The 18,659-nt window shown below is 36.8% G+C and overlaps 1 protein-coding gene across 7 annotated transcripts in view; it reads left to right on the forward strand.

The window, feature by feature from the left end:
* Positions 1-18,659, forward strand: part of adck1 (aarF domain containing kinase 1) — a 193,371-nt gene that overhangs the window by 153,201 nt on the left and 21,511 nt on the right. The window contains exon 10 of one of the 7 annotated variants that reach the window (XM_067367170.1): positions 12,439-12,479. The exons of 5 other annotated variants lie outside the window; for them this stretch is intronic. In XM_067367170.1, the coding sequence (XP_067223271.1) occupies positions 12,439-12,479 (41 nt within the window). Of the gene's footprint in view, positions 1-9,630; positions 11,083-12,438; positions 12,480-18,659 lie in introns of those variants that run through there. One more of the 7 variants, XM_067367171.1, reaches the window with a different exon arrangement.

The following is an 18,659-nucleotide window of genomic DNA, read 5'->3' on the forward strand; positions in this document are numbered from 1 at the left end:
TATATATATAATATATATATATATATATAGTATACATTGCCAGGTCATATTTGCATAACTACATTCAGAAATTTTTCTCTTTTTTTTTTTTTTGAAAGAAAGTAATACTTTTATTTAACAAAGATGCATTAAATTTATCAAAATTGACAGATTTTTGTTCATAATGCAAAAGTCTTTACCATTTCGGTAACACTTTACAATAAGATCTCATTTGTTAGCATTAGTTAATGCATTAACTAACATAAACAAGTAATGAGCAATATAGTCTTACTTCATGTTCATGTTAGTTCACAGTGCATTAAACAAATGTTAACACATACAACTTTTTATTTTAATGATATATTAGTAAAGGTTGAGCTTAACATAAACTACACTGAAATAAAAAAAAGAAAAAACTCTTGTTTTTACAAATAAAACTGGCAGCTGTGTTTGCCAGAATAATTCTGTACAAAATACAGTAAAAATGTAAATATTTACAAAAAGAAGAAAAAAAAAGGATAATAAATTACATTTTAAACCAGTAAATCCAACAGCCCTGTTCTGCTGAATTAGCAAGGCCATGCTGCTACTATTAAAATCTTTAAAGTTTTGTACTTTTAATGTATACTGACATCCACCAAAACCACATGATGAATCAGACTTTTTTCCACAAGCAGAGGTAAATGCTGCTAGAAAACACTTTTAGATTTTTAGATTTTCTATCTTATGTTAAGTTGAAATGTGTTATATGATAATGTACATTTTATGGATTAAATTGACCTTTGTGTTTACCATGTAAATAGGCATGATGCTAACATGATGTAAAAAAAAACATAATAAACCAAAAAAACAAAACAAACAGAGGTAAATGCTAATATATAAAAGGTGCACAGAATAATGCGCACAAATACAAAACACCATCATAGCAATGCACATGACACTCAAATAATGCAATAAACATTCTTTTAACAACATATAACAAAAAACCTTCTTTTTCAAAGAAAACAAATATAAGAAACATAATTAAAGTAAAACCAGTGTGAAGACAGGGAATTGTGGGAATGTCTTATTTTTTCTTGTTCTCATGTTGTTTTGATTGATTCTTCTATTCTTATTTGTAAGTCGATTTGGATAAAAGTGTCTGCTAAATGACAATGTAAATGTAATGTAAATGTTTTTACTTTCAAAAATGGTTCTTTAACAGTATTTTACTGTTAAATTACATCAAATGCAAGGTTACTGTTACTGAACTTACTGTTAACCAATAAACATGTTTTACTGGCACATTTTTAAAAATATTTTGACAGTTAAAATAATATAGCTTTTTTACAGTGTAAGATCAATAAATGTTGTAGAATTATTGATCATTGTTATTCATGTTAACAAATAAAACCTTATTGTAAAGTGTTATCACTATTTCAAATAAATGCTGCTCTTTTAAACGTTTTATTAATCAAAGAATCCTGTAAAAAAATAAAAAAATAAAAAAATCACTGATCCCATAAAAATACTAAGCAATTTTCAACATAGATTATAATAAGACATTTTTCTTGATCATATTAGAATGATTTCTGAAGGATCTTGTGACACTGCAGGATGGAGTAATGGCTATAGAAATGATGTAATGAAAATACAGCGTTGCTATCACAAAAGTAAATGTATTAAAATATATTAAAATGGAAAAAAAAATATTTAAATTGTATTACAATATTACTGTTTTTATTGTATTTTTGATCAAATAAATACAGTGGTGATGAGCATAAGAGACTTCTTTAAAATACATAACAAAAATCTAACAGACCCCAAAGCTTTAAACAGTGATTTTTATCAGCTTTCCATAATAATTTACCCAACCATGTTAGTGCCATGCTAAAAGTTGATCCACTGGAATGCTGATTTAGTCGTTTAAGGATTTGCAACCTATTTGACTCCAAGTGCTATTTTTACTTTACCTTTTTAATTGCCCTTTTAACTAACTGTTAATTAATTCTGCAGCGCTAACGGCTGGACTCTATTTCCCAGCATGCACCGCGGCATGAATAAATCATGCAAATTACTCTGTTATTGTTTAGTGTTTTTGCACTGCAGTTATGTGATGTTATGTGTCATGTGGTGACAGCTTGGCATCCACTTCCTCTCTTAATGTGTTTTCGACTGTTACCATTGTTGTTGTGTGTGTGGAATGTTAGGGACTGTAACAGGCCTAAAGCCATGCTCAAGAACACATTTGTTTATTTGGTTTATTGAGTCTTGGATAGCGGTCCACATGGCTCACCTCACAGGTCAGGGTGAGCAGATGCAAACACAAACCTCACACCTGCCTCATCTAACCCCGCACTCCGTTACCATCCACTGACTGCAGCTCGACTGCTTCCACAGGGTTATTTACAAAGCAACCGGACCTCTGCATGTCTTTATATTTTGTAAATGGTGCATTTTCTTAAAATAAATAAATGAACAATAAAGTTGCATTAGTTGACATTGGTTAATGCATTAACATTAACAATTAGCAATACACTTGTTAAAGTATTTATTCATCTTTGTTAAAGGTGCCCTAGAATTAAAAATTGAATCTACCTCGGCATAGTTAAATAACAAGAGTTCAGTACATGGAAATGACATACAGTGAGTCTCAAACACCATTGTTTCCTCCTTCTTATATAAATCTCATTTGTTTAAAAGACCTCCGAAGAACAGGCGAATCTCAACATAACACCGTTTACGTAACAGTCGGGATCATTAATATGTACGCACCCAATATTTGCATATGCCAGCTCATGTTCAAGGCATCAGACAAGCCAGTATTAAAGTCTGGATCTGTGCACAGCTGAATCATCAGACTAGGTAAGCAAACAAGAACAACAGCGAAAAATGGCATGGAGCAATAATAACTGACATGATCCATGATTACATGATATTTTTAGTGATATTTGTAAACTGTCTTTCCTAAATGTTTAGTTAGCATGTTGCTAATGTATTGTTAAAAGTTACCATTGTTTCTTACTGTATTCACGGTCTGTCGTTATTAAGACTGCCGTTATTTTATTTTTTAAACACTTGCAGTCTGTATAATGCATAAACACAACTTCATTCTTTTCAGCCGTTAGCCACGGAGCACTATCAAACTCATTCAGAATCAAATGTAAACATCCAAATAAATACAATACTCACATAATCCGATGTATGCATGCAGCATGCATGACGAACAATTTGTAAATATCCATTTTGAGGGTTATATTAGCTGTGTGAACTTTTTTTTTGCAATGATAGAGTCGAGAGTTCGGGAGGGGGCGGAGAGCACGAGCAATTAAAGGGGCCGCAGCCTGAATCGGCGCATTTCTAATTATGCCCCAAAATAGGCAGTTAAAAAAAATTATTTAAAAAAATCTATGTGGTATTTTAGCTGAAACTTCACAGACACATTCAATGGACACCTTAGACTTTTATTAAATCTTGTAAAAAAAAACATTCGATGGCACCTTTAATGTTAGTCATTAAAGGCGTCATGACATGGAATTTTTTTTATTGTATTTTAATGTTCCTCGAAGTTCAGTTATAATATTAATAAAGATTGTTGCACAAGCAAAACACAATTATTTTCAACCTTCATTCTGACCCCCTTTCTTAAATGATCCATTTTTAAGGGCCTGCTCCTTTAAGGCTTGACAGTAAACGGTCACTGTTATGATTGGCTAACATCATTGCAATGGTAAATTGTATTAAATCCCACTCGCTATTGCATGCATGTAAGTGTTTTGAAAACATTATCCATATACTGTAAAATCATAATTTACAAAGCTTTATGAACTCGCTTACTGTGGATATTATGATGCATCTGCTCTCAGATACAATAGAGTTGGCCGATGCATCTTTCAACAAAAGTTTCTTTGCGAACTCTCCATTGTGCTGTGCCTCATTTACCAAACAAAATGCTCCGAACAAACATATAATCCTCTAACGTGATCTGGTACGCCATTGAAATAAATAATCCACTTGTTTCCAATGCTGGAATCCTTTTGAAGTTTGTACTGAGATGCACACAAACTGTTTAAATGCATGGATTATGTCAGAAAATGAACGTGTATTCGTATACTGAATTGAGTGTAGACAGTTTGTGATTATTGTGACAGTGATTATAATGGGTTATATTTGCTTTTGACGTGACACTCTCATTCAGTGTAGACAAATGTCAGCCGTTAAGTAACTGAATGATAGTGGGCGGGGCCTATGGTGTGATGACGTATAAGTATTTGTCGATATCTTGCTCTAAAGGCAGGCATATGCAAATGCATTTGCCCATGTGACGTCACAGATCCCGCAATATCAAAACAAGTTTTTTAAGATGGGCCATTATAGGGTGGTTGTGTACACACACTTCCAACAGACGTTTATGTTCAAACAAGTGAATTTGGCATAATGGGTCCCCTTTAAATAAATGCTTCGTTTGTAATGAGGAGGATGTTGTAAGCTATGAAACTTGCAGGATGTTTTAATGGTACAAAGACCTCTTATATATCAAAAGATCAAGGCAAATTTGATTTCTCATGTCATGACCTTTAAAAATACAACTGTTCATTGTTAGTTCATGTTAGATCAGGTCCATTAAGTAGTATTAACTGATACAACTTTTGATTTTTAATAATGTATTATTTAGTAAATGTTGAAACTATGAATGATCTTGGTGATTTAAAAGTGTTTTTCATTGTTGGTCCATGTTAACTAATGTAAAATATGTATGATAAAGTATTACCAAAAAGTCTTTCACTTTGATATGTGATAGTTAAACTTAAAAGATTAATGATGTTTTTTATTATACCAAGAAGCTGATTTTGTAGAAGAGGCATGCAATTGCATGTAAAGTAGGCGTTTGCTTATTTACTTCCTTTGTTAATTTTTGCAGTTTAGACTGAGGAAGTCTTTGAGACGATGAGTAGATGATGTTAAAGAAATCTGTAATGATCTATTGTACAATATGAATCATGTTTGACTCCAAGCCCTCATGGCGTCATTAGCCCATTTGCTCTTTTTGTGTGTGTGTGTGTGTGTTAACTTTGCTGTTGTCCCAGCTCAGACTTGCAGCCAGACATTAATTTGAATAATCTGTGCACGTTTAATAGATCAGATTACTGTGAATACGCAAGATTGTAGACTAGTGGTGGGCCGTTATCGGCGTTAATGTGAGAATCTTATCGGGCGATAAAAAAATATCGCCGTTAATCTATTCTCAAAGTTGGGTTGGGAGCAGGGTCTATACTACGCAAGCTATGATGACTTTCACCTTGAAATTTTAGCGCAGATGTATACCTAGCCGAATTGACCCTTCGCAAAGACCCGCCCCCCTTAGTTACTGTTGCTTTGTCCGACAAGCCCTGGTGCTGTCACGACACAGAGAGTGATGATGCATCACGGAGCAAAGAGGACACTGACAACACGTCAACAGACAAGACAGAGCAGGTTACCGATTATATTAAATAAAGTTCCGGCTTTAAAACTGTGTAGGTTTTTTTTTTTTAAGAAATTCAAACACTAAAAACCGTTTTGTTGCTCTTTAATGTGTCGTGACCATGGTCGTGACAGATTACTGTAGCGCCTCAGCTCAAGATCGTGAATCGGTCATCTCTTCCTACTAGTTCATTTATAGCATCAAATAAACATGAACGAACATGAGAATCAATGTTGTTTCAAACGCGGAAAGATGTCAATATACACAATTTTTCAAGTTTAACTCCACCGAGGTTAATCTTGTAACTCCTGACTGCTTTGTCGACAAAATGGCGGATTACTTTTAGTCATTATTTGGGTAGCACACATATTCTGAATATCTTTGGCAGAATTCAAATGAGCCATTTTAATCTAGATTAATCTAGATTAATTCCAAGATTACAGTGAGATTAATCTAGATTAAAAAAATTTATCTATGCCCACCACTATTGGGCACATCAAAGATAAATTCTGTCGTGCTTTCAGAGTTTCTTTGTTTAACTTCATGCTGTTGTATGCATGGACAGTATGTACTTTCCAGAAAGGGAAAAGTAATCTTTTTTCATGCTGGACTGAGAGTCTTTCAGTTAGACTGCAGACCTGGACAGTAAGTCAGTATGGTGGTTAAGTTTACAGTTGTTTACAGTTGAATCTGTGAACAGAGAAACAAGACCTCAGCCTTCCTGCAGCAGTTGTTTTTGTGAGACAGAGGGAACTCTAATAGAACTGAATGACTTTTAGCATAGAATTTTAAAATAGAATATTTGTTGTGAGTGCTTGCACAGATTTTGATTGACAGGACGGTGACGTGTTATCATTTTTGGCTAAATGGACATTTTTGCACTCCACAAATGTCTAGAGAGGCTGAGCAAGATACAAAAAGAAATATTGTTGTGATATTAGACTCAAGTGTTTTAAACTGCTTATTTAATTTCTTGCTCTAGCATGGCTACAGTTATCAATTTTCTCAAGAGGTTAGATGTTGGTGTTTTTTAGAATTTGTATTTAGTATTTGTTGGTCTTGAGTTGTTGTTTTGACAGCATGAGCCGAACAGAACATTTTCCTTAGGAAGTAATACATGGTTGTGTGTATGCACTTATTTTGTTGTACCTGTGTAGGCAGTATGTTTAAAAATGTAACACATATAGGGAAACATTTAAGGTGTGTCCACAATGACAGTGATTTGCAGCAACCGGAAGTTATTTTCAATGAGCGTTGCCGAATTAATACAGCTCATATGAACCAGTTTTATAAAACTTTTATGTTGTTTATGCATCTTTATTGAAGTTTGAAAGCTTTAATCACATTTGATTGACAGATTTTTTTTTTTTTTTTTTTGGGTGAATTCTATTTGTAGATGTGTAGAGTGAACTTAATTAACATTGGAAGTCACTGAGAGATCCTCACATGTATATGTTTATGTGTGAGCTGGTGTTTAAGTAACATCGCTTTCTGCTCTCTAACTGTGTGATTGAGATCACAGGTGCCCTCCTGACCATCTGAAGGGCTCTCAGTATCTAATAAACACTCTGTGTCCAGTGCACTGTGTTTCCTATTCACAGCCAGCCTGCTTTGTACAGGACTATCAATATTAATGCAGTCGTCTCTACAGAAACCAGCGGAAGCATCAGAGAAGCTCCTCGCTGTCATTCTACCACTGAATAGAGATGCACTTGCATTAAATCTCCAATCAGCATTCAGCTTTATACATGGTCATTAAACACTGAATGACATGAATGCACTATGAATCTTTTTCAGCTTGTTGTTGATCAGTTAATAAAATTCATTGCTTTGATGCATGCAGTTTGTGAGTATATATTTAGGCAGAATATATATATATATATATATATATATATATATATATATATATTCTGCCTAAATATATACTCACAAACTGCATGCATCAAAATATATATATATATATATACTCTTTGTTATATTGTCATTTTAAAATATATTAAAGGCACAATATATACATTTTAGTGGCTAGAGGTCACTTATTCATAACAATGATTTCGCAGAATCATGGGAGGTGTTGTCTTCGGGATGGGACTCGGGCATAAATCATGTTCATGGATGAGATTATTAACATTACTGTAGTATGAAGCAGAGCAGGGTGAGTGATGTTGGAGCTGAACGAGGCCGCTGGAGCAATTGCTAATGAGAAACGAGCACGACACACGACTCGAGCAGCGGGACTTTTATTACGCCGCAGTCGCTGCTTCCGCTTCTTCTGCTCAAGCATATGTAGGGTAAAGCTGCGCTGTTTTGTCATATTAGGTACATTTGTGTGTTGAAAGTTGTTATGGTGCTACTCTGTGTTCGCTAGGCAGCAACTTTGAGACACTTGTTGCACACTGCAGTAAGATTGATCAATATTAGTCATGGTAAAACATGGTACTCGTGGTAAATCGAGAAAAAGAGATGTAAACAATAAGACTTACCCTGTTGAGCTATACAAGTTTTCTGATTAGTTTTCTGTCTGTAAATGTATCCAGACAGTTACTCGTCTGTCAAATAAACAGTGTTGGGCAGTAACGCGTTACTGTAACGCATTACTTTTTAAATAAATTAACTCTGTTAACGTTACCATATTAAATTATATAAATTAATTTTGGCTGAAGTGTAGCCTACAGCCTAACCGGTTTACAGCAGCGACGCATTGTAGGATTGGTGGATGCCAACCACTGTAAACATGAAGACGCACTGTGGGCGTGTTTCCGTTTATTCAAGTATGTGCGGCATTCATGGCGAGTCAAGGCGAGAGCAAGACGAGTTTCTCAAAGTGGAAATATCCTCAGTTATTTCACTTTAGTTGAGCATAAAGACAAAAACCTTTTAGTCAAATGTAAGCTGTGTCTTTCTGGTTCAAAGGTCCTATCTACTGTGATAAACGTGACATGCTGAGAGGCTTTCTATAAAACAAAACTTAATGAAGTGGTCAAAATCATGTCTGACCCACTCCATGACTCCCGATATATTGCGCATCTTATGATGCATCTTACTCACTTTTCATAATCAAGTAAATGAATTTAAAACATAACATAGGACCATTTAAACATATATATGAAACTACATTTTCTTTAATGAAAGTACAGCGAAATTTCATTAGCAAGAGTGGATCATGAGTCACGAGTCGGATCAAGAATTATTTATTCTTAGACTTATATTTAATATTGGGGGCATTCAAGTTATTTGACATTTTATTTTATTATTTTTTTAAAGTAATGCAATAGTTACTTTCCCTGGTAATTAGTTACTTTTATAATGATGTAACTCAGTTACTAACTCCATTACTATTTGTGAGAAGTAACTAGTAACAATAACTAATTACTTTTTTAAAGTAACGTGCCCAACACTGCTAATAAAACACATAATATATTAAAGCGTCTTTGGCTTTTCCATGGTTTCTACAAAATAAAAATGGAAACCGAGGGTAACACGGATATGATGTCATTGATAGACGACGCACGGACACGGTCCGTGTCCTGGTTAAAATTGCTTATTTCTTTGGATTTAAACATTCTTGGAAACATTTTGAATAATGTAAGTACAGAAGTCAACAAAATATATAACATTGTTCTAGGGATTTTTGGATATTTTAATCCAAAAATCTTACATATTGTGCCTTTAAACTGCAATCAATTTATAGTTTAATAAATAACTTGTTGGCTTCTTTTTTCATTGTTTGAGAAATTCATATGTAGGCACAATTTGTATTTGTCTACACTAATTTTAAGCATTTAAGCATAAGTATTAATTTCTAAAGATTTTTAAGATCGTGAAAAACCTAAATTTAGTCAAGTGTGTTCAGACTGTTGTGTATACAACCACAAAATTAGATCAATATCAAAAAACACCACTTCGGTCGTTCAGCTTTGTTGTTTCCCTCTTGACAGTAACATTCATTCCAACGGTCCAAGTGAAAAGGAAAAAAAACACAAACACACACACACACACACACACACACACACAGAGAGACCAGAGCTGTATTTGAAGTGCAGTAAAGGCAAAACCACTCAAACATTTTGATAAACACACACCATTAGTGTTGCAAGTGAAGTGGAGTGCTGGTCAATATGGGCCTGCCCCCTCATTAGAGAGTGCGCACTCCTCATCTGCCAGACCTCCACAGATAAAAGGCTTCTCTCTCTCTTTTTCTCCATCAGCTTCTCATTGGTCTGCCTCAGCAATTACCTGCTACACAGCACCGACAGAGCCCACAAAAACCACTGCCCTATTAGCCCTCTGTACAACTACAGACATTTTGTATTCCAGCATGTTGTAACTATACAATATACTGTTATCCATTCACTGCCTTTATTTGACTGTCTGTAAGTCTTTGTTTATATACACTGCTCAAATAATTTAAAGGAACACTTTTTAATCAGAATAGCATCAAGTCAGTTAAACTCCTGGGATATTGATCTGGTAAGTTAAATAGCAGAGGGCGTTGTTAATCAGTTTCAGCTATTAACAATGAAATTAACAGCAGGTGCACTAGATGGGCAACAATGAGATGACCCCCTAAACAGGAATGGTTTTACTTAGTTACTGTAGGAGAGCTATACAGTGCCGTAGAAGGTCCTTAACCCATCAGCAGGACCGGTATCTGCTCCTGTGTGCAAGGAGGAACAGGATGAGCACTGCCAGAGCCCTACAAAATGACCTCCAGCAGGCCACTGGTGTGAATGTCTCTGACCAAACAATCAGAAACAGACTTCATGAGGGTGGCCTGAGGGCCTGACTTCCTCTAGTGGGCCCTGTACTCACTGTCTGGCATCGTGGAGCTCGAATGGCATTTGACCAGAATTGGCAGGTCTACCACTGGCACCCTGTGCTTTTCACAGATGAGAGCAGGTTCACCCTGAGCATGTGACAGATGTCTAAGGGTCTGGAGAAATCGTGGAGAACGTTCTGCTGCCTGTAACATAGTTCAGATTGACCGGTTTGGTGCAGGGTCAGTGATAGTCTGGGGAGGCATATCCATGGAGGGACGCACAGACCTCTACAGGCTAGACAATGGCACCCTGACTTCCATTAGGTATTGGGATGAAATCCTTGGACCCATTGTCAGACCCTACGCTGGTCCAGTGGGTCCTGGGTTCCTCCTGGTGCACGACAATACCCGGCCTCATGTGGCGAGAGTATGCAGGCAGTTCCTGGAGGATGAAGGAATTGATACCATTGAATGGCCCCCACTCTCGCCTGACCTCAACAGCCTTTCCTCAATACTTTGTTGAAGCACCTTCGGCACCAATTACAGCCTCAAGTTTTTTTTGAGTATGATGCTACTAGCTTGGCACACCTATTTTTGGGCAGTTTCTCCCATTCTTCTTTGCAGGATCTCTCAAGCTCCATCAGGGAGCGTCGGTGCACAGCCATTTTCAGATCTCTTCAGAGATGTCAATCGGGTTCACATCTGAGCTCTGGCTGGGCCACTCAAGGACATTCACAGAGTTGTCCCGTAGCCACTCCTTTGTTATCTTGGCGGTGTGCTTAGGGTTGTTATCTCATTGGTCAGTTGTCCAGTCTGAGGTCCAGAGCGCTCTGGAGCAGGTTTTCATCAAGGATGTCTCTTTACATTTTTGCATTCATCTTTCCCTCAATACTGACTAGTCTCCCAGTTCCTTCTGCTGAAAAACATTCCCACAGCATGCTTCACTGTAGGGATGGTATTGGCCAGGTGATGAGCGGTGCCTTGTTTCCTCCAGACATGACGCTTGCTATTCAGGCCAAAGAGTTCAATCTTTGCTTTATCAGACCAGAAAATTTTGTTTCTCATGGTCTGAGAGTCCTCCAGGTGGGCTGTCATGTGCCTTTTACTGAGGAGTGGTTTCCGTCTGGCCACTCTACCATACAGGCCTGATTGGTGGAGTGCTGCAGAGACGGTTGTTCTTCTGGAAGGTTTCTTCTCTCTCCACAGAGAAACGCTGGAGCTCTGTCAGAGTGACCATCAGGTTCTTGGTCACCTCCCTGACTAAGGCCCTTCTCCCCCGATTGCTCGTTTGGCCGAGCGGCCCGCTCTAGGAAGAGTCCTGGTGGTTCCAGACTTCTTCCATTTACGAATGATGGAGGCCATTGTGCTCATTGGGACCTTCAATGCTGCAGAAATTTTTCTGTCCCCCGTCCCAGATCTGTGCCTTGATACATTCCTGTCTCGAAGGTCTACAGACAATTCCTTGGACTTCATGGCTTGATTTGTGCTCTGACATGCACTATTAACTGTGGGACCTTATACAGACAGGTGTGTGCCTTTCCAAATCATGTCCAATCAACTGAATTTACCACAGGTGGACTCCAATCAAGTTGTAGAAACATCTCAAGGATGATCACTGGAAACAGGATGCACCTGAGCTCAACTTTAAGTGTCATAGCAAAGGCTGTGAATACTTATGTACGTGTGATTTATAAATTTGTAAAAGATTTCAAACAAACTTCTTTCACATCATTTTGGGGTATTGTTTGTAGAATTTTGAGGAAAATAATGAATTTAATTCCTTTTGAAATAAGGCTATAACATAACAAAATGTGGAAAAAGTCAAGCGCTGTGAATACTTTCCGGATGAACTGTAGATATGTAGCATATTATTTTTCCCCATTGAGATCTGATGTGTTTTCAAAGTGTTCCTTTAATTTTTTTGAGCAGTGTATGTGTTTTTGAAAGAAGTCTCTTATGCTGACCGAGGCTGCATTTATTTGATCAAGAATACAGTAAAAATTTGAGAAATATTATTACAAATTAACTGTTTTCTATTTGAATGTATTTTAAAATATAATTTATTCCTGTGATGCTAAGCTGAATTTTCAGCAGCCATTACTCCAGTCTTCAGTGTCACATGATCCTTCTAATCATTTTAAATGATTAATTTCTATATGCTAATTTGGTAATCAAGAAAGTTTTCTTATTATTAGCAATGTTGTAAACAGTTGTGATGCTTAATATTTTTGTGGAAACCATCATATATTTTTTTCAGGATCCTTTGATGAATAAAAAGTTTGTGGACCGTAACCAACAGTAAGTCCACTTACAGTATCCATCCGTCCATCCACTTACAATATCCATCCATCCATCCATCCACTTGCAGTATCCATCCAATTATCCATCCATCCATCAATCCATCCATCTACTTACAGTATCCATCTATCTACAGTACTTATAGTATCATCCATCCATCCACTTACAGTATCCGTCCGTCCGTCCGTCCGTCCGTCCACTTACAGTATCCATCCCTCTGTCCACTTACAATATCCATCCATCCATCCATCCACTTACAGTATCCATCCGTCCATCCGTCCATCCATCCATCCATCCATCCATCCATCCATCCATCCATCCATCCATCCATCCATCCATCCATCCATTTGTCTTTCCGACTGTCCAACCATCTATCTTTGACACCATGTGCTAGAGCTGTACATAAAATGAAAATCCTGGGATCAGGTTCATATATGACACCGACATGCATTTTTTAATGTCATACTTTTCATATTTTTTTACGTGTTTACTTGTCCAATTACATGCCTGATTAGACAGAACATAATCATCTTTGGGGCCGCAGCCAAATGAACTGGAGTTTCTCTCAGGGTTGGCAGAACGACTTGGCTACAAAATATGCTCTAAATCCTAATCTTGCAATCCACCAAACGTAACTGTATTCCATTTTGTTTGTTTTGCCGTGAAACAGGAACAAACGTCAAGAACATTAGTGCCGAAATTGAAATGAATGCAATTTACATTCATTGTGCTGGAGAAATGCTCGCTTTATGGATACATTGAGAGCTGCAGTCACTTCTGGAGAAGAGGGAAGAGACAGCAAAGATAGGGAGAAAGTGCGAGCTAGAGACATAGCCTGTCAATAGATCATAGATATGGGTGGAAAAGTGCCAAATAACAGTAACATAAAGGAAGAGTAAAAAACACCAGGGTGTGAATGAGTTCACCCAAAAATGAAAATGTCATTTATTACTCATGTCTTTCTACAGCCGTAAGACCTTCGTTCATAGGATTCGTTCATGAAATCCTATGGCTCAGTGAGGTCTCTATTGAGAGCAAAGCCATTCAAACTCTCAGGGTCCATAAAGGTACTAAAAACATATTTGAAACAGTTCATGTAACTACAGTGGTTCAACCTTAATATTATAAAGCGAGTGATGGGTGATTTCAAAACACTGCTTCATGAGGCTTTGAAGCTTTACAAACCTTGTGTTTCGAATTAGTGATTCGGATCTCCTATCAAACGACTAAACTGCTGAAGTCACGTGACTTTGGTGCTCCGATTCAATGATTTGATTCGTAAAGCTCCAAAGCTGTGTTTTGAAATCGGCCCATATAGATACTTTTAAAGTCTTTTTTTTTTTTTTTTTTTTGGCGCACAAGAAGTATTCTCGTTCACTTTAACTCACATGAACTGATTTAAATATGTTTTTAGTACCTTTATGGATCTTGAGAGAGGAAATGTCATTGCTGTCAATGCAGGCCTCACTGAGCCATTGGATTTCATCAAAAATATCTTAATTTGTGTTCCGAAGATGAACGTAGGTCTTACGGCTGTAGAACGACATGAGGGTGAGTAATAAATTACATTATTTTCATTTTCAGGTGAACTAACCCTTTAAGACTAGAAGATCAATACCATTCACAATACGAGCATGTAAGGACATTTTATATAGATACTTTGTGATAAGTGAATCATTTGTCTGTACGTAAACATGAATTTTATCGCGTGAACGCAGTCGGATGGCACTTAGTAAGGAGAAACAAAGAAAATCTTCTTTGAATCGATCGATCTCCAGCAGATGAAGAGAGGCCTCCTCTGCAAACACTTCTGTCTCCAGAGGTTTCTCCTCAGTCCTAATCAAAGTTGTGTTTTGTTTTTTGTTTTTTTCTGTTAGCTTTGGGTCTGTTATCTGAAATTGGGTTTATGCTAAAATGGAAAAGTAACTACTGAGCTTTGAACCAAAGAATGCTAAGTGAAAAAAAAAGACCCAGAGGGCATCTAGAGCAGTGAATGTGAGTGCACTACCTGTTTACTGCCTGGCATTACACTGCTTTCCTGTTTGTGTCAGTCTAATTGTTATTTTTTACATTTGCATGATGATGGTTACTATTGTTATTTATTATTATTATTATTATTATTATTAAACAATTAACATCATTATCATTTTTTTTTTTTTTTACATTCAAGAAAGGAATTTTATTCTATTTATTTATTTATTTTCTTGGTCATAGTCATTTGAAGAATGAGGGATGAGTTCTGTGTGATGGAAAATGTGTCTGACAAAGCTGACCCTCTCAGATGTTGCTCAGAACATGGAATTATACATAATAGCTTTGACCTTTAAACTTCTCAGAAATGATATGAGTGCTTAAATGCAAGTTCCTAAAGCACTGCATTGTTCATACAGTATGTGTCTTTTCTGACACTCTTCATCTTAAAATGGATTGTTTTGTCTAACTTACTTTTCAGTTCTTGGTGACAGAGAAAAGTACCATTTTCTTAAGAATGCGATGTTTACCTTGAAGTCTGCAAGTATGTGACTGAAGTTTAAGACAAAAGTAGAGTTCTGAAATTCAGGAATGCAAACATTTTTATGTTATTTTGTGTTAAGATATTTATTTGCATTATTTCAAAACACACCTATTTCAAAACACTGCTTCAAAGCTTTACATATCTTGTTTTGAATCAGTGGTTCGGATCAGTTAAACAAAGCCTCGTTTACTGAAATCACGTGACTTTGGCGCTCCGAACCACTGATTAGAACCAAAAAATTTGTAAAGCTTCAAAGCTTCATGAAGCAGTGTTTTGAAATCGCCCATCACTAGATATTGTTAAAGTCTTTTTTTTTTTTTTTTTTTTTTTTTTTTCTGCACAAAAAGTATTCTCGTCGCTTTATAATATAAAGGTAGAACCACTGTAGTCACATAAACTGTTTTAAAGGTGCCCTAGAATTAAAAATTGAATTTACCTTGGCATAGTTGGATAACAAGAGTTCAGTACATGGAAATGACATACAGTGAGTCTCAAACACCGTTGTTTCCTCCTCCTTATATAAATCTCATTTGTTTAAAAGACCTCCGACGGACAGGCGAATCTCAACATAACACTGACTGTTACGTAACAGTCGTGATCATTAATATGTACGACCCCAATATTTGCATATGCCAGCTCATGTTCAAGGCATTACCCAAGGGCAGGCAGTATTAACGTCTGGATCTGTGCACAGCTGAATCATCAGACTAGGTAAGCAAGCAAGAACAACAGCGAAAAATGGCAGATGGAGCAATAATAACTGACATGATCCATGATAACATGATATTTTTAGTGATATTTGTAAATTGTCTTTCTAAATGTTTCGTTAGCATGTTGCTAATGTAATGTTAAATGTGGTTAAAGTTACCATCGTTTCTTACTGTATTCACGGAGACAAGACTGTCGTTATTTTTTTTTTTTTTAAACACTTGCAGTCTGTATAATTCATAAACAACTTTATAAATCTCTCCAACAGTGTGGAATGTTAGCTTTAGCCACGGAGCATACTATCAAACTCATTCAGAATCAAATGTAAACATCCAAATAAATACCATACTTACGCGATTCGACATGTTGCATGAAGAACACTTTGTAAAGATCCATTTTGAGGGTTATATTAGCTGTGTGAACTTTGTTTATGCTGTTTAAGGAAAGCGCGAGCTCCGGGGGCGAGGAGCACGAGAATTTAAAGGGGCCGCACAGCCTGAATCAGTGCATATTTAATGATGCCCCAAAATAGGCAGATAAAAAAATTAATTAAAAAAAATCTGTGGGGTATTTTGAGCTGAAACTTCACAGACACATTCAGGGGACACTTTAGACTTATATTACATCTTTTAAAAAGATGTTCTACGGCACCTTTAAATATGTATCAATATGAATCTTGAGAGGTTCAGTGACATTGCTGTCTATAGAGGCCTCACTGAGCCATCAGATTTCATTACAAATATCTTAATTTGTGTTCAGAAGATGAATGAAGGCCTTACATGTGTAGAACGACATGAGGGTGAATAATTAATAACATAATTTTCATTTTTGGGTGAACTAACCCTTTAATCTTTTTACCAAAGATGAAGACAAATCGGATGGATGGATGGATGGATGGATGGATGGATGGATGGATGGATGGATGGATGGATGGATGGATGGATGGATGGATGGATGGATGGATGGATGGATGGATGGAACAAAAAATTTTCTTTTACAATTAAAAAACTATATATATTTTGTCTCGGACAAAATAAAGCATTTTTTAGTATAAAATGTAGTGTATTTTGAATATGAAAATAGTTGGAAGCATATATATACAGGCCATGGCTCCGCCTTTTAATATAGAATGTAATGTATTTTTATTTAACTGTCTTTTTCTTTTTTAAATTGGTAGTTAGTTAAACTCCCGTTGGCAAGAGCGTCCTCTTATTACCCCCTGCTAAGTCTGCTCGGTTAGCGTAGAGCCCTGAAAGGCCTATATGTGAATAATGAATTGGGAGGCAGGAAGAATAGCCTCCCTCCTGTGTAATTGCTTTTGTGTTTGTCCCAGGGGAGAGCTTTTTTGGGGCTGTTCTTAGCGCTGTCCTCGCTGATCAGCCCCATGTCTCATAATGTCTGCCCCGGAGCTGCATATTTGAGGAGAGACTGTTCTGCCTATCTGCCATACAAACCACTAGCATGTCCATGCCTCCTGTGGTCAGCTGTTTTTGCCTGTCCATCAGAGAAGAGCAGAGTATATAGTATGTAAACATTAGGGTCAGTTTGGAAAGTCTGTATTCCTTGCTTCACACCTGTCAGCTTAGTCATAAGAGAAAGAGCGAGGAGAAGAAGAAAAAAACGCCAACTTGAGTGTGCTTGTTTTAGTCTGGGCCTCTATTTCTGAAGTATCCTTCAGTACCCAATGTTGAGCCTCAGGCTTTGTGACAGGGCACACACTCAGCTAAAAGAAAGAACTTAAGCTGCCCTATGAGTGGCTCTGGCCTTTTTATTTGGTGGACAGCTATGGAAAGTTGGGTTGTCCTGGTGTGGCTTACTGTCAGAAGGCTGAGCTCTAAATAGTCCTCCGTCCACTGAGCTTGTGTTAAGCAGTTAAATCAATTTCTGATGTGTAAAGAATTTAATAGTTACTGTCCTAACCTCCCATCATGCACACAGTCTTATAAATCTCGACTACTACTAACCCAGCTGATGTTATTAACAACCGCAGTCCTCGTACACATGCATCAAAGGCAACATGCTTGCGTACGTTCTCCGTGGATGAGTAAAGATGTGACATTTTAATTCCGTTTACAGTAGCTGTTTTTCCTTGCATCTGTGCAGTCGTGTGGTCGCAGTAAAATCAAATCATAACCTAGACATTTTTCATAGTGCTTTTCTTAGTATTAGCGCCTGAAATGTCTCAGGTGTATTGTCTTATTATGGAACCAATTTACTTCAAGGTTTGATGGTTTAGCCTCAAGTTAGCTTTTGTTTTGGTATTCTTCCCGAAAAGTGAACAGTGTCTGTTTGCACTTATCAGCATTTGGCCACAAGAAGCCCTTGTCTCTTTTGTAAAGTCAGCTTGGTATTTATTGTACCTCTGAGCTATTTTTCCTAATTAGAGTACCTACACCTTGACTCTATTTCTTGGCTCTCAGTACCTTTCAAAAGAGACCAAAACCATACGTATACTCCAAATGGTTCAAGAACAGCATGCAATTTATTTTGATTAATTAGCATTATTTACACCTACATTACTATATAATAAATCGGAGTGTCTATTTACACTAAGTGTAAATAGCCTGTCTTGTTGGCGAAGGCTATTTACATTATTTCCACCCACCAATGTCTTGGATGGCCACACAAGATTAAAAAACATCCACTCAACGTCTGCAGCGGCATAGGTCATAGAGGGTATGGTGGGTGGAAGTAGCTTTTAACACGATCGTCCCGAGTTCGAATCTACCTTTTGCGAACACGCTCTTCTCCCTTTTCCCATCACAAATCAGTTTGGAAAGGCATTTATTTTCAATAAAAATGAAGAAAATATTTGTTAATTAGGTGCCTAAACGATTGTTTACAGGGGTCATGAACTGCATTTTTTTATTTTATAATATTTCCCGAGGTGCACTTATGAGAGTTTTACATCAAAAAATTTAAATAATTTAGAAATAAATGTCCATTTTCTACCTTGA

The sequence above is a fragment of the Chanodichthys erythropterus genome, chromosome 18 (assembly GCF_024489055.1).
Source record: "Chanodichthys erythropterus isolate Z2021 chromosome 18, ASM2448905v1, whole genome shotgun sequence".
NCBI lineage: Eukaryota > Metazoa > Chordata > Actinopteri > Cypriniformes > Xenocyprididae > Chanodichthys > Chanodichthys erythropterus.